This window comes from Pholcus phalangioides, unplaced genomic scaffold, assembly GCF_987345545.1.
Source record: "Pholcus phalangioides strain wild (caught in Gottingen) unplaced genomic scaffold, Ppha-v1.0 ptg000015l_1, whole genome shotgun sequence".
Classification (NCBI taxonomy): Eukaryota; Metazoa; Arthropoda; class Arachnida; order Araneae; family Pholcidae; genus Pholcus; species Pholcus phalangioides.
Window position 1 is genome coordinate 63,154,326 of NW_028301608.1, and position 16,129 is coordinate 63,170,454.

At 37.1% G+C, this 16,129-nt stretch overlaps 2 protein-coding genes across 2 annotated transcripts in view; both read right to left on the bottom strand.

Moving 5' to 3' along the window:
- Positions 1-1,248: 1,248 nt before the first annotated feature.
- On the bottom strand, positions 1,249-12,481 carry LOC149076463 (fatty-acid amide hydrolase 2-A-like). The gene is made up of 8 exons (XM_089244032.1): positions 12,375-12,481; positions 10,956-11,176; positions 8,504-8,723; positions 7,310-7,516; positions 6,355-6,474; positions 5,004-5,158; positions 3,305-3,406; positions 1,249-1,931 (listed from the first exon to the last, which is right to left on the bottom strand). The coding sequence occupies exons 2-8, from the start codon at positions 11,115-11,117 to the stop codon at positions 1,347-1,349; spliced, it is 1,551 nt and encodes a 516-aa protein (XP_089100158.1). The 5' UTR covers positions 11,118-11,176; positions 12,375-12,481; the 3' UTR covers positions 1,249-1,346.
- Positions 12,482-13,554: 1,073 nt separating this feature from the next.
- LOC149076464 (uncharacterized) overlaps positions 13,555-16,129 on the bottom strand; it is a 49,620-nt gene continuing 47,045 nt past the window's right edge. Inside the window, exon 6 of the mRNA XM_089244035.1 lies at positions 13,555-13,705. Coding sequence (XP_089100161.1) covers positions 13,669-13,705 — 37 coding nt within the window. The 3' untranslated portion in view covers positions 13,555-13,668. The remainder of the gene's footprint in view (positions 13,706-16,129) is intronic.

Below are 16,129 nucleotides of genomic sequence, written 5' to 3' on the forward strand. Positions count from 1 at the left end.
CAATCTTAGTGTTACAAATGCCATTTCTGAAAAAAGAATCGTAAGTTACGTGATGACGTGTATTAAAACCCGGAAAAGAAAAAAATATAATACGAGATTAATATATATTTCTTAGCGAGAACTGGCGGAAAATTTTATAATGTGGTGACGAGGATAATTATAGATAACTATCATGATGCAAATTTCTCTGATAATAATTTGCGATGCCTCTACCGGGAAACTTGCATCATGACGAATTCTTTAAGAAGATGAAACAATTTAACCAGAATTTTTTCAAGGCAATATTATATTTCAGAGTTTCTGTTTGTTCAGACATAATTCGCTGGGAATTTTCACGGCTATTGGTCAATGTGTGCGTGGGTGGGGGGGGGGGCACTCATATCAATGAAGAGATAGCCTATATGTTTCAAAGTGAGAAAAAAATTTCCCTAGAAAAAAAAAAAAGAACAAATAATTCCGGAAACCTGAAAGTAGGACAAAAGGGCGAATTTTCCAAAACGTAGGAGGGCGCTTGAAATGGCATCGAAAAGGACGCATGGTAACCCTATCGAACAGGTTTGATTTTACTATGTGAGACGATTGCACATTGTTGAGTATGGTGATGAATTGCCTACCTGCCCCCATCACTATTTTGATTTTGTTGGTGATTCACACTTTTTTTTCGATTGTATTATACAAGTTGTACGAAATAGAACGTCAAGGGATTGAAATAATATATTAATGTATATTCTAGACAGGTTTCCATTTTGTAAAGGTGCACAGCACAAACACACACACACACACACATACACACAAAAGCATTAATCAGTGAAGGGAGTATGTTTTTGATTCCGTCGAAGACAGTTTTCCGTCTCACAAAGTGTCCGTTTTAGATAGGTTTCACTTCCCAGTTATACCTCGGTTTACGAAGTTTTCTGCTAACGAACGTGATTGCAGAACGAATTATCCTCGTTGTCCGAGGTATTACTGCATTTGAAGCGTATGGGTTTAAGTGCCATCTACCGTTCACAAAAGAAGGATTTTTTTCCACGCAGCCGTTTTGAGACCAACTTTTACCCGCTATTCCAATACCCGCAAATGCTCGAGAATTCCAACCAGATCTAATTTTTGTGAGACCCTTTCTCTTGAGGCCCCCGGGTAAGCCCATGCGTTAAGAAGGGGGGGAGGAAGTTTAATATAAAAACATTTGAACAAACAAAAGAATAAAATAAAACCCATTCGATTGCCATAAAAATGGAACCGTTATATAGTCTTGCACATAATCATTTTATTTTATTCCAAATAGATCTGGATATTTGTTCTCGAAAACTTCTAGATGTAATACAAATATGTTGCGATACTTATTATCATGTTGGCTTTTGAGTTTCATTTCCGAATCCTTTTTCGATTTCTAAAGCTACGGATAGAGTCAAGTTGTCTTGATGTTTTCCGGCAATTACTTGTAAACCCAGCGGAAGGCCCTCATCGCAGAAACCTACGGGACATTGAGTTACTGGAACTTCAAAGACACTAAAGATCCCGCTAAATGTCAGTCCGAATGCATGAAAATTATTCTCTTCTGTGTACATATATTTTTTTGGGTGGGTCGGATACAACAGGATAGATTGGCCCTGAAATAAATTTTCGAGCTTTTTTCGCAGATTTTTGGATTTGCTTCTCATTTTCGGGAAATTCCTGTAATTTGAAGATGCAGCTTGAATATACGCATAAGCTAAAAGGGTAGTAAACAACACACCCGACTTGCCAAAAATCGATTTTAAAAGTTCTATTTTAGTTGAGCTGAACTTTTCGTTCATTTGAAGGCTGCCTCCAAGTGTGTTATCAAATCCGATCTTCGATTCCATCTTCATAATGCCAGTAGCATCAGTGAGTTCATCGATATCGATGTATTCGACTTTGCTGCCAAACTTTGCTCTGAAGTAGTTTGCCACCTAAAAAATAAAACGTAAAATAGTTATTCAAAAAGCGCGTTAAAATTTTTTGAAGAATTTTAAGCTAATTTCATTGAAACCTAATTTATTCGGAAGCGTAAGAATCTAATTCGGTCTGGATGAGATTGAAATTATCTTTTATTTATTTGGGAAAATGAAATTTTTCACCTACCGTCGCGAGATAGCAATCAAAATTTACTAGAAACGCATCTGAAAGGTTGCATTAAAACTTTTCATTTAGGTAGAAAAATGAATGAAAACAATGCGTGAGAAAGATTATATTTACTATTTCTCTATCTTTAACTGACACAGAGAAACAAATTACAGATTTGAATTCAGTTTGCCGGTTTCCATAAGAATCACGGCTGTTATCCCTCTAGAACAGCGGTTCTCAACCTTTTCTGACTCGCGGAGCCCTTTTGGGCATATAATTTTTATGGCGGAGCCCTGTAGACCTATTTTATACTTATTCAGCAAAAAATTACTGATTTATTTTTATTATTTTAAAGTAATTATAATTATTTTTTTCAAATTACTGTTTATTTTATTTTCCTGGAGTGGCCGCGGAGCCCCTGGGGAGCGCACAAGGAGCCCCTGGGGAGCGCACAAGGAGCCCCAAGCGGAGCACCGGTTGAGAACCGCTGCTCTAAAAGAACTATTTTCATTTTTATTTGCAGAACAGTGTTATTAGGGACATTGAATTTTCCTCGTTTGCAACGAGATACTGAATACTGTCTTCGTGCGTGTTTTCTAGAAATTATGTAGATTTGAAATCTACTTATTTTCGTCAGAAAACTTTCAAACTGGCGTCCTAATTTATAAGACGTCAAAAGATTGCCTTGATACAAAGAAAAAGAAAGAAAAGACACTCTGTCATCGGATAATTAAATCTTATACGTATATTTTTTGAATCCGTCGACATTGAAATAACTTTCTCTTTAATATAATTTAATGATAATAATTCCAATAAATTTTCAATCACACGAATTAATAATTTCAGTTTGAATAATATTTTTTTTTCCTCAAAAGAGTGAAATTTTTCGAAGATATTGGTCCCAATGAATTAATAATTAATGTAACTGCATGTGCTAAATTGAAAATTTTTTAACCCTGACAGCGGCAATCCCAAGATATCTAGTCAAACTTGATCTGACTTATTTTGATCACCTCGAAATATCTCGGGTTCTTAACACCCATTTAGTTCCGGTGCGATAGTTATAATCCGGATGAGAGGAAAATTTTAAAAACCACTTAAAGGGTTAATTAATAAATTTGAAGATCCATTGTACCCAAGAGAGTTTTAATGGAATGGTAACGAAGCTTTTGTTTATCATAAGTATTAAAACATCGTCGTAGTATCAAAAATATTTTACCCGAAGTAACGTCCAAAGTACGTCATCGTCTACTTCTGACACCTCAGCACTTGTTTTCGGAAATGAATGAGTATAATAGATGGTGAGCTTCGAAAAATCGACCTAACCAAATTTCAAAAAGGAAATTTTAGTTCAACAATTCGATTTTTACAGCACAAGCATATTCAGCAGTTCGAAGTGAAAATGGCATTTATTGTACAGGGTAGCAAAGAAAGTACCTTGGCCCCATTTTAATGATGAACAGTTGATACTAGAGCAGGCATCTTCAACTCGTTGCTCGCGAGCACCAGGGTGCTCCTTAAAGCACCCAGAGTGCTCGATGCTCGTGTCCCATTTCGTGCTCACGAACACTTGATCAACGTTCCAACTGAACACGTGGTACAAATTGCATTCAAGAATTGAAATCTACCTGATTTTTTTCATGCAGTCCTATTCCAAACTTGCCTTAAGGTTGCTCTTCTTTCGATGATGGATACAGGCAGTGCTCGCGAATAGGAAAACGTTGAAGACCTCTGTCTTAGAGGTATACTTTCAATTCGATAAAAGTGAACAAATAACGTCTAGACCTCAGATACATCATTTATAATGCCAGGGGTTGCATAGCCATAGTTATTAAAATGAAAGAATTAGCTTTTTATACGGACATCCTGTCCTCAAAAACATAATTGCTAAGTTGTTGTCCTGTCTTTCTTGAGAGGCCAACGAAAAAATTTTACGTTTCTGAGTGCAATAGTCGCTGAGATATTTGCATTGAAAAACTGAAGAAAAATTAGGAAAGAACAGTAATTATTTTATGATGTTCTTTCCCACCTTTTCTCCAATTTTTGAATTCAAATATGACAGGGTGTCAGTATAAAAAGTTAGTTTTGTGTTTTAATAACTATACAACCCTTTGCAATATGAATGACATATCTGAGGTCCCCGCGTTATTTGGATACTTTTTCTAATTGGAAGTATGTCTCTAGGATCAATGGTTCACCAGTAAAATGAGGACAGGGTGGTACTTTCCTTACTACCCTTATGTATCATAATATTGAAATTATGTTAATTTTAATTAAATATAGGGTAATCATAAAATTACTTTGCCGATATAAGAGGCCCCAAGTGGCCGTAAAAATAAACTAATACAAATGGAATTCGACGTATACTGTAGGTGTTTCAAAGTATGCGCTCGACAAAGAAGAGAGAAAAATAAACTCTAGCTCTCGCGGTTACGGTTACCACAACAAAATGTCGAAAAATTCGAACGGCACTCACTTTTATACATTGGGTACGTGATCGTGATGTGTACATATATGATACATGTACATGTTTTTCTTTCCTCCTAAAATTTGCCGCACCCTAAAGTTCCATCTCTGGTGATACAGGAATCGTTCCAACGCCAATCATGGTTTTTTTTTAATTCGCCTATCACTTCATAATGCATAATAGCGCATGTTGCCATTTGAATTTTTCGAAATTCTGTTGCTGTAACTATAACCGCGATAGCTATGGGTTTTGTTTTCCTCTTCGTTCTCGAGTGCATATGAAACACCTACATCTCGAATTTCATTTCCATTCGTTGATTTTTGTACTACTAGGTGCTCATATATCGTCAAAGTTATTTTATGACCACCCTGTGTAGCCTATACAACGGAAAAATGTGTAAAAGGTGCCTGCAAACAAAGTTCGGAGTTTAAGTATAAAAATTGGAGCTCACCATCTCTCCTATGCCCAATTCTTTCCCTTTCTGTCCCAAAATCACTTTCATGATAGTGACGAGATCCTCCGCATGACGGCATATCGGGCCGTGAGTTAATTTACTCATTGTTCTCTCTGATCCCGACGGAAATATCATTTGCTTTGGAACCAAACCTGGAATATCAGTCATTTTTAAAACTTTAGTAATCATGTGAGTTAGATTCCATCGTAATCTTTCACAGCACGTGTACAGGTTGACTCAAAATTAATGGGCCCATTTGAAAACAGTAAGCTTTCAGTCAGACAGAATTTCAAAATTCATTACAAATTTTTTGCAAAAGATATCGTTGCAGTCTAAAACAAATTTTAAATAGTACGATATTTTCTTTCAAAATAAAAAATCCGTCAATTAGCAGCAACAACATGGTGGGCTAACGGAACAAAATTCGCAGAAACTCGTGCAAACGTCTAGGCCGGGATGGGCCGAATTGAGTTCAAACAGGGCTTCAAAATTAGTTGCAAAGCTCGTTAACAGATGGCACTATAGTTTAAATAAAATACTTATATACGGTATTTTCAAAATCTCTCGGCTGATACATTTGCACGGATTTCGCCGAATTTCTTTATGACTAGGCTGACCATATTTCCTCGAGAGAAATACGGGACATTGGGATTCCAAATACGGGAAAATACGGGACATCGCCAAAAATGACGCCAAAACCGAACAAAGTCACCAAATATTGTTGAAATAACGAGAAATCACAATGGCGGGAAATGCAGCATTACTGCAAATTGCTGTGGATTGAAAGGAATTCCACGAAAAAAAACGTTCACCAAGACAAATGTAAGAGATTCATATACTCATTTATAGTTGCAGTTATCATAATATAATTTATAAGTTGAAAATAATTTCAATCTTTGATTTCAATAAAGAATAAAAATTCAAGTAGGCTTCGTGCAAAATACGGGAAAAACCGGGACACTTTTGCTAAAAAGTCGGGACAGCCAAAAAAACAGAAAATACCGGGACTGTCCCGGGAAATATGGGACGTATGGTCACCCTATTTATGACGTAAAGCCATGTTATTGCTACCTAGAACTCCTTAATACATATGAGGCGTCTTATTGCTACCCAATGGTGGATATTTTGAAAATAGCGTATTCGGACTGCCGCGTCATCTCTTGCGAAAATTTTTATCAAATTTTGAAATTCTGACTGATAATTTGTTGGTTTGCCATCAACAATATAGCAGACGGAGCATTTCTATCGCATCCTGTTCTTTTCTTCTATTTATTCATTTTTCATTTGGGCCTGTCGAATTTCGGACACCTTGTACGGGATAAGGTTGTGAAAAAAAAAAGTTTCTCACCACAAGTCGGTCGATGGCCGAAAATTCCACAGAATGAGCACGGCATCCGAATGCTACCAAGGTAGTCATTCCCAATTCCGAATGGGATGGCCTTTGCACCATTCAGGGCTGCCTCTCCACCTACGTACAAGATTTATTTATAGTAAATATCCAGCATTATATGTTATGCATATATGTTACGTGAAAATTAGTCAAATTATATAAGAATGTCAAATGCAAATCCAACGCCGGAAACATCGGCATCGTTTTCCGCACTGCAGGAATCGGCAAACAATTGCCGGTATCCATAGATATAGGATTAAAGGATATTATAATACAATGGTGGAAGAAAAGTATAAATCCAGGCGAAAAATATCGATTGAAAAAAAGTAACCGCGCGTCTGAATTTTCCCAAATTCTTTTCAGAGATGATGACTACGAAGGGAAATAATATCTTCAAAACTTATGCAGAAAAATTCACGGTACTTTTCAGTATGTGAGATACAGATTATATCTGCCACAAGACCATGGCTTCCTTGGGCTCCAGTGGTGGTGCTTCGATGTAAGTTTTAATTTTCATTGTTTTTTACACTACAAATTTACAATAGAAAGTTGTCTGAAAAATTCTGGCTTTGGGACCCACCGAAACCCCAGCCTAGGAACTAAGACCCCCCTTCAGTCCCTGTCAAAGTTCGATTCAAACTAAAATTATTCATGGGGGGGGGGGGGGAATGGCGGAAAAACAGAATAATATAGTTGTCTTGAGAGAAGGAATTTCAGCAACTCGTATTATCTAAAACCTCAAACATTCAAGACTCGAATTATCGAAACTCTACTATACTATGTCTATGCCGGTATTGAATTTGGCATTGAAGTAGTTGACTCGATAGCACATACAGAAATACACGCACCCCTCATACAAAAACCCATACGCGCACCCGTCAAGAATTGTATAGTAAGTAACTGAAATACTCACTACTACTTATTCCAGGAAACATTCGAGAATCATGCGGATTCTTGATTTGACCATATTGACTAAAGGCGAACGAGTTTAAAGCCAGTTCTGGCATATTACTAGTTCCTAAAAGCACGGCACCACTTCGCTTTATTCGCTGAACGATATCGGAGTCACGATCGGATTTCTTACCCTCGAAAAGGGCGCATGACCCGTTGAAGCTCATCCCTATAAAAAGAGAAAACGGTTACTTAATGCAGAGGTTTCAGCACTTGAGTTCACATGGAACTCTTTTCTGAAAGCCCGTCCCCCAAAAAAACTTAAATATTCGTAAATTTAAATTAAGGTATCCGACTACGTTGCACACGTCATTTTGGAAGAAAATATCGTTTTTTATTTTTTATGAAAGCCCTATTTTTTGTGATTTCAAAACAGGTCTTTTTTATTTATATGACGCTCAGCACCGAAGTTACGTCCACTTTATTGTAAAGGTACGTCCACACTCAGCAACAAGTTGAGAAACTAACTTTGTATATGAATATGAACAGGTTCTGCAACTTTGAAAAGTTGAGCAACCAGTCGCAGAACACACTTATAGAGTTCTTGAGATCAGACTTGGAACTCAAAATGAGTTGTAGCACATACACTCTTGTCTTCGAAAGAACTCTGATTCACGTGGATCGGACAATTGGTCTTTGAAATATGATCCCGTTTATGAACTCGTGTTGAATCCGGAATGTCGAAAATCGTGAGTTCAATTTTCACGTCCGCAGTTCACGACGTCCGGTTGCCATGAATGTCGGAGCGGTACTGGCATAAACTTTTATCGAAACCAAGACGATGTTGCTCAGTCTATTTTTAGCCGAGTTATTGAAATTACTTCGACAGAAACTGTCGCTCGTTTGAGCGAGATTTCCTCCTCTCGCCCGGCATTGATTTTATGGATGCTTTCATGTCAAAAACAAAGGGAAAGAGGAAAGAATGTGTATCGAACTGTACAATGGAGCCAAAAAAACGTATTTATGGCTTCGCAACCCGTGGGCTTTTGAAGATTTGCCTCCCTTCTCACGATCTAATCTAATGTCCACCAATTACCAAAATATGCCGTCTTTCGAGCTTACCACCCTGGACTCGCTTAGTCCCCCTATAAATACGCTTCTGATAAAGCCTCTTCTTTTGAAATTGCATAAATATGGAGAAAGTCAAATACGTCACCTTCAACGGCGATGATGTTTTTCACTGTGAAAGGGACACCGAGCAGTGGTTTATCTTCTTCAATCTGTTTCATAGTCATCTTCTGGGACGCAATCAGCTCGTCGACTTGAATCGCTTCTTTCAAGGCGAGATCGAATCTATCCTCAGCCAAACCATTGATGTAAGGCTGAACTTCCTTGATCCTTTCGATGTAAGTCTCAACAACCTTCTGCGATGTAAGCTGCATGCAAAGTGAAATATTTTTCATAAACATCGAAAATACGAGTCAGAAATGTTAGTTTTTATTAAGTTAGTTATCAACGTCTGGCATCTGAGAACAATCTACCTAGACTTGATGGAAAGGAAACATCTCGGTAATATTTCAGCTAATGCACAGATTTCCAACTTGTGTATCACGGAACCCTGGGATAGTTTTTTTTTTGGGGGGATTTCGCATGATCAAACGCCACGGAACCCGGAGAGCTTTCAAAGAAGAAAACTTTCTTGTTGCTGATATACGCAAAGCTATTCTTTACTTTGAATTTTAACGGGATAGTGTTGTTTACAAAAAATCCAGACCACTTGAAGGACTAACATAGAGAATGTGAAAGCATATTTTGAGTGACCAAAACCAACACCACCTTATAGAACAAGGTCTCCGCACGAAGCTTGTGATGTCAATGAAGAAGCCCATTTCTCCTATTGCCATTGGATATACTGCAAAAAAGAGTAAAGATATCCCATGCGTCGGCCTGCTGTATCCAATGGCAATAGGTAAAATGGCCTTCTTCAGTGACGTCACGAGCTCCGTCTGAAACGAAGATTTAATACTTGGTTGAATCAAAACGACATCATTCCAGAAGTGCAGGCTGGCTTCCGTGAAAATTATGGACGTGAGGATCAAATTTTTAATTTACACTGCATGATTCAAAATAAATTATTTAAACCTAAAGGCCGTTTGTATGCACTTTTCGTGGGTTTTAAAACCGCCTTTGGCTCAATTTACCATAATATTCTTTTCGAAACTTTGGAAAATTTGGGTGTAAGCAAACATGTTATAGCTGTGATTCGCGACATATATAGAAAAGCATCATTGAAGGTCAAAATCCCGTTCGGCCTGACAGATAGTATGAAAATTACTCGTGGAGTTCTGCCGGGAGAAATTTCATCTCCTGCTCTTTTCTCTTGTTACATGATCGATCTTGTTAAACTGCTGGAGGAATTTCATATCGAACAAATTTATATAAACTCCGAAACTTTTGTGAATTGTCTATTTTACGTCTATGAGGTCATGCTTGCGGATTCTCCTTTGATCCTGCAGAGAAAAATCAAAATTTTGGAAAATTTCTGCTCTCATAAAAAATTTAAAATTAATACTGGTAAAATCAAGGTTATGGTTTTCAGGAAAGGCTCAAGAGAAATCTGAAAAAAAAAAAAAAAAATTTTTTTTGAAGGCTAAGCCTTTAGAGGTGGGTCACGAATTATACCTATTTGAAACTATAAGTAGGCCAGACTTCAAGTTTGAAGAAGGAAACTGGTTTTGTCAGTTCAAGATAAAGGACGATGAGCCAGCATCTCCTAGAGATAGAAGGCCTCCGCATGCTGCTCGTGACAATAGCAAGTAGTCCATTTTCCCCCAGAATATTCAGGGGAAAAAATCCCCTGCTCGTGCCAGTATCATCGTTGTGCGGAATAGAAATGGTCGGGCTCAGAATTGGCGATTTCTATGCCCCATATCTAATTACCATGCGGTATTTGTGAGTCAACCAGGAAGATTTTACGCCAAAATACGTAAAAAGAAACGAAACAGAATGCTGTAGTTCAAAATGTGGAAAACTTGCTAGCTAGTCTTAATGACGTTACAGATGAACTTGGTAACCCGTGCGGAGTCCTTCTGTCCATAGGAAGTGCTGGATGAGCCCGCCAGTCTCTTTGGGTGCCTCAGTTTTGACAAGATGATTAGCATAGAAGAAATACAGAAATGGTCGGGGGATGCTTGAAAATAAAAGTGAGAGATCAAGGAAACAGTTATTTTCCGGATATTTTGCTGAGGTGAACTCGGAAAGAAAAGTCACCACGTCTCCGCCTGAAGAGAGGCTACTAATGCCTCTACTTCAGCGCCTCACGCCACAGTGCTTGAAATAAGGAAGGCAGGGTCATGTCTCCAGTGGTGTAGATGATAGCATGCTTGCCCGGTATGCAAGAGAGTATGGGTTTCGAATCCCGGCGGAGACGTGGTGACTATTCTTTCCGAGTTCACCTCAGCAAAATATCCGGAAAATAACTGTTTCCTTCATATCTCGGGCTGAGAAAAAAGCCATCTATCTCACTCTAAAAACGAGAGAGTTTGTTTGTTTTTTCTTCTTGTCCCTGCTACCTATAAACAAACATTCCAGTTTTGGAGACTTTTCACTGAGACCTAAACTATGTATCATTCAAATTTGCTGCCGAAAATCTGACAATAATTTCTTACCGCCCCCGATCTAATCTTCGATGCAAGTGACGTTGCCGACAGGAGCAGAATTTCGTCTTTGACGGGTGGAACCATTCGTTTCTTGCCGTATTTAACTATGACGAGTATACACCGAATCAGTAAACGTGCCAAATCTCCCACGTAGATAAAAATGTCACCCATTTGACAAAACTGCTAGGTAACTTGAATCACAATGTCAAGTTTGACCTTGAAAAACAGCGCTGAAAAGATAAAAAAAATTTGCAACGTGGGGGGGGGGGGAAATGTTTCGCTAGTAAAAAAAAAGAATCATTTTATAAATAGCATCATTCAGTAAGTCAAGAATATCGATTTCATTTGTATTCGATTTTATCGATTCATACATAGAACAGTAGCGTATATATAATTATGAATTAGTTATTGAAATGAAATGATATTAATTTCAATGATTTCAGAAATATATATATAGCCTACTTTTCAATAATATATATCCGATTTCCTCCGATTATGAAATTATATCCATCAATATGAAATTTTATTTCCTTCATTATTTCTACATTTTCCTTCATTAGTTACGAAATTATTCCCATCATTAATTACGAAATTATTTCTTTCATTAATTACGAAATTATTTCTTTCATTAATTACGAAATTATTACCATCATTAGTTATGCATAAAAAATTGATTCTTTCATTACTTACGCAAATTTACTTACTTACTGCGTATACAATCATTACAATTTTTTTTTTCATTAATCATGGATTTCCATCAAAAAAAGTTTTGAGATTACTTCTTTCACTAAGGTTTGTTTTTGGACATTTTTGACAATAAAAAAAGGGGGAGACCGAAAGGAAGGGGGGGGGGGAAAGAAAAAAACAGCAAAAATGTGAAGAGAAAATCGCGCGAAACACGCTGCGCACGACGTATTTAATTCCTCCAGAAGATAGGAAAATAAGTACCGCTTTTCTTATTGGTGAGTGGACGGCGTGTCGCGTGGGCCGATTCACGTTACACGCGCGGCACAGAAACCCTGCTGCTGGGAAAACCCGGCTCAAGTCCAGTTTTTTGATTTTGCCAACTTTTGAATCATTGTGAAGAATATTAAAAACTATTTTAAAGGTTTCTCTAGCTCCTACAGTAGATTCAACGTTGTTTAGATAACTGGCTCGTGGTTCATAACTGTTCATATCAAGAAATAATTCTTTGGAAATTCTAATCAACTATGCATTAGTCCGGACTTGATGTTTTTGCTTGAACGCTGACGATTGAACAACATGAAGCAAAAATTATAAAAAGAACATAAGAATATAAGAAAAAAGAATAAAAATTATAGTTTGAATAGTTGAAAAAAACAATACATAATATCATCCGATTCAATAAACATCAATTGATAATTGTTTAAATTATCAGTTGCTGTCTAACACGTTTTAACTGCTTACCTTGCGGGGTTTAATTATTTTTTCTTTTCGACTGAAAACTTGAGCAAAACTTAGGGTTGAATAGGAGCAATTAAACACCGCTCGGTGCTCCATCGATTTCCTAGATTATTCAAGAAATTTCCTGATGCGATTAATTCGTCATTGAAGGAAGTGCTCTAGAAATCGTCACGAGTCAGAGTAATTGGGAATTAAAGTAGTCGTATATAGAGGAAAAGACTGATAATGGCAAAGCTTCGAATTTTTCGCCTAAAACGCCGTACCACATTTCGAGTCCACGCGGAGTTGAATAATTTAAGCAAAAAAATACCGGTAGTTTGCTCATTTAAGTGTGATTTAAGTGAGTGAATAAGTGTATGTAAGTGTTCTGTATGTTCCTCTTTTTATTAGATAGAATAATACAATATTATATATGCAATTTATGCAGGTGGTGCTATTTTTCAACCCTTTAAAGCGGCATAGCAAATATCACCTAATCCCCCTATAAAATGCCATAGGTGTGTTTTTTTTTAATAGGTAAAGGTTTCTTCTGATTTTCATCACGTGCAAAGTCGGGGGGGGGGGAGTGTTTCATTGAGAAATAAACATTACGCAATACCTGGGCTTGTCAAGGTTAAAATAAGAGGCCTGCAAGGAGACGAGATATCTAGTCAGTGCCGCTTAATAGGTTAAATGAAATGCCAGGATTGAATGAAAATTTATCGCAAATCCCTGCAGTCGAGATGATGTGAAGTTCTTCTAACATTATCATAAGCCTGACGGAATCGAGATATAATAATGTTTTTCTAACATTATCTCGATTCTGTGAAGCTGTGTGAGATCTCTATGTCACAGAGGGTTCTTGGCTTTGCGTTCCATGGACCCTTTGCGCCAATGAGACGAGGGTCAGGAACCATCTATTCCAGTAAGATGAAGCCCCGGACTCCTTCACAGAATAATATTCAGCACATAATAATGTAAAACAACAAGGTAAGTGTTATTTCATCCAAACCTCACCGACCTCCTGCAACTCCGAGGACCACCGGTCAAGAACTACTATTATATGACCATGCTATAGAACTCTCAAACTGTGGGAATACATGAGAGTGAATTTATGTGTTACAGTGTATATTCTAATTTGGTCTCATTTGGCTTCATATATGAAGACACGAATACTTAGCGTGTATATGAGATAACACAGAATAACAAATAAATTTTAATAACATTCTGCATAGACAGTACAAAGGTATATGCGAGATTTGTCGTTTCTTCGGTAGAAATCATCAAACACGCAGTAGAATTCCATAGGTGTTTCTTTTTATACAATAGGCATTCTTCCGATTTTCAGGTGCATCCTAGGGGGAAGAGGGGGAGGTATAGCAAAAATATTTGATTGTGAGAAATCAAATTTACAAATCTTTGCTTGTCAATAAGAGACTTTTAAGAAGGCGATATATCTGGTGAATGCCGCTTGGAGTAGGAGTGCACATTGCACAACCTTTTCAGTCCTTTAGCCACATATGTGGTATTTTTTGCCGCTCACGGATCAGAAACTTGTGTACATATTGGATGACCGTATGACCTTCATTTTATGGGACATTCCCGTAATCTTGACCGTCCCAACTTCTTTATAAAATGTGTACCGTTTTTTGTATTAGTTTAAACAAGGCTTACTTGAATTTTTGAAATCAAGAATTAAGATTATTTTTATGACTTATCAATTATATCATGATAATCAAGACCCTGCCCCCCGCCATATACTGTATAGGGGCTGTTCAAGTATTACGTAAGCAAATTTTTAGCCATTTTTGACCCCCCCCCCCCCTTGTCAGCAAAATTTCGTCATCAGCTCTCCCGTCTGAATCCTAACTCATATTTTCATAAAGGGTGGTTGATAACGTAAGCATTATCCAAACCCCCCCCCCGCCCCGTCCCCCTTGTCATCAAAAGTCAGCAAATCGGAACCCCCCCCCCCCCCATAGATGATGACGTAATACTTGAATGACCGCATATATAAATTCTGTATATCCATTTCACATATTTTGTCATGTACTTTTTTCATGGTGAATTACATTTATACACATTGCGACTTGCAGTAACCCTCTATTTCCAGCAATCGGTGATTTATAGCAATGTTAGCTTTTGATGATAACTTTTACATGCTTTGACAACTTTTTTTTTGGCTGCAATTGGCAACTTCGCATTTGAAATTTTTTGGCTATAATTGGCCATATCACGAATGGATCTTAATTTCCCGTATTTTATTAATGAAATATGGTCAGGTATTTATCGTGTTGTGTGTATTAATGCTTTTCTACCAGAACACCTTTTGTGGCCTGAATGTTGTTTCACTCCCCCTCCCCTTTTTCTTAGAGGGTTAAATCATGCCAACCAGAAACTATATAGTCGGCCTGAATTAAACGGATATCAACTATTTCCGCACATAATATCCGATTAAGTGGGGAATCCGATTGTGCGGAGAAAAATGATTGCAGTGATTGAACGTACGATTGTAGTTTCATACCGTAGTATAGATTTTATGTTGAAAAAATGTACTGTATATATATGCTTATATCCTATTATCAGAGCAGAATGAATTAAATATCAGATTTTAAATTTAATACCTGTATTCCTAATAACATGTCAATATCTTCATCAAAGTCATTTAGAATATTTAGTGTGATACATATAGGACGAAATGAGAGGATTCAAAAAAGCAAATTAGCCCAATGTTGAGAGAGAAGAAATCAACAGAGTCAAAAAATTTCAATTTCACACATTGAAATTAAAATTATCGTATTATATCTATCTTCTTCTATATATATATATATATATCTATATATATAAAATTGATTTTCTGTGTGTCTGTGTGTGTGTATGTTCTCTATACAAATCTACAATTTTAGATCGATCGTCGCCAAATTTTGCATATATACCAAATGCGACCCGACTTGAACGATAGGCTACTTTAAAATTTCGTCAGACCAGGGCAAATGCCCCAAATGGGCAAAAAACTGTCCGGCAACAATGGTTTTTGGGCCTTAACAATCACTTTCCGAACGTTTACTTTGGTTACCGTGGTTCCCTGGCAATGCGTTTCAGACGTGTATATGTCTTTACAACGGTTTGTCACTTCTTTAATCCTGTTAGTACATGTATAATAGTTTATGCCTTTATAATGGTTTGCCACATTTTCAATATACTCTCAGTAATGAGGCTTTTTGAATAGACGTCATAATCATCATCAGCATCGCTTTGAGAGTCAGGAAAAGGGTGATCCTCATAGAAATCAGTGGTAAAATTGTCGATTTTACTGTAGAAATGCGGAAATTAGTGGGATTTTCCGCCCCATCAATAATTTTAAAAATTGTATTGAATTCTCGATTTTTGAAATATTCAGTTCGCTTAGAGATATACGAAGCCCAGGAGATTAAATATGAAGTAATTAGCCAAACCTATACTTTTGAGTTAGATATTCGAGCAATATCATTGATTTCATTTATATCTGCTCAAGTATGAAAATTAATGTCTCCATATTGTCTCTTTTGATATTTATTTGCATAAATTCATGTGGGTTAGGATATTTTAAAATTAGTTATCAGCCCGTGAAAAGTGCATCGAAAAAATTCCACAGCTTTAATGAAGGATTTTTGGAAGCTGGAACAGACAGATGGATAACTTGAAGTTCGGGGGGGGGGGGAGGATCGAAATACCTAGCGCCCCTTAAAAAAAGAAAAATATATATTCATTTTTACGTTTCTGTGTAAATCTAGATTTGT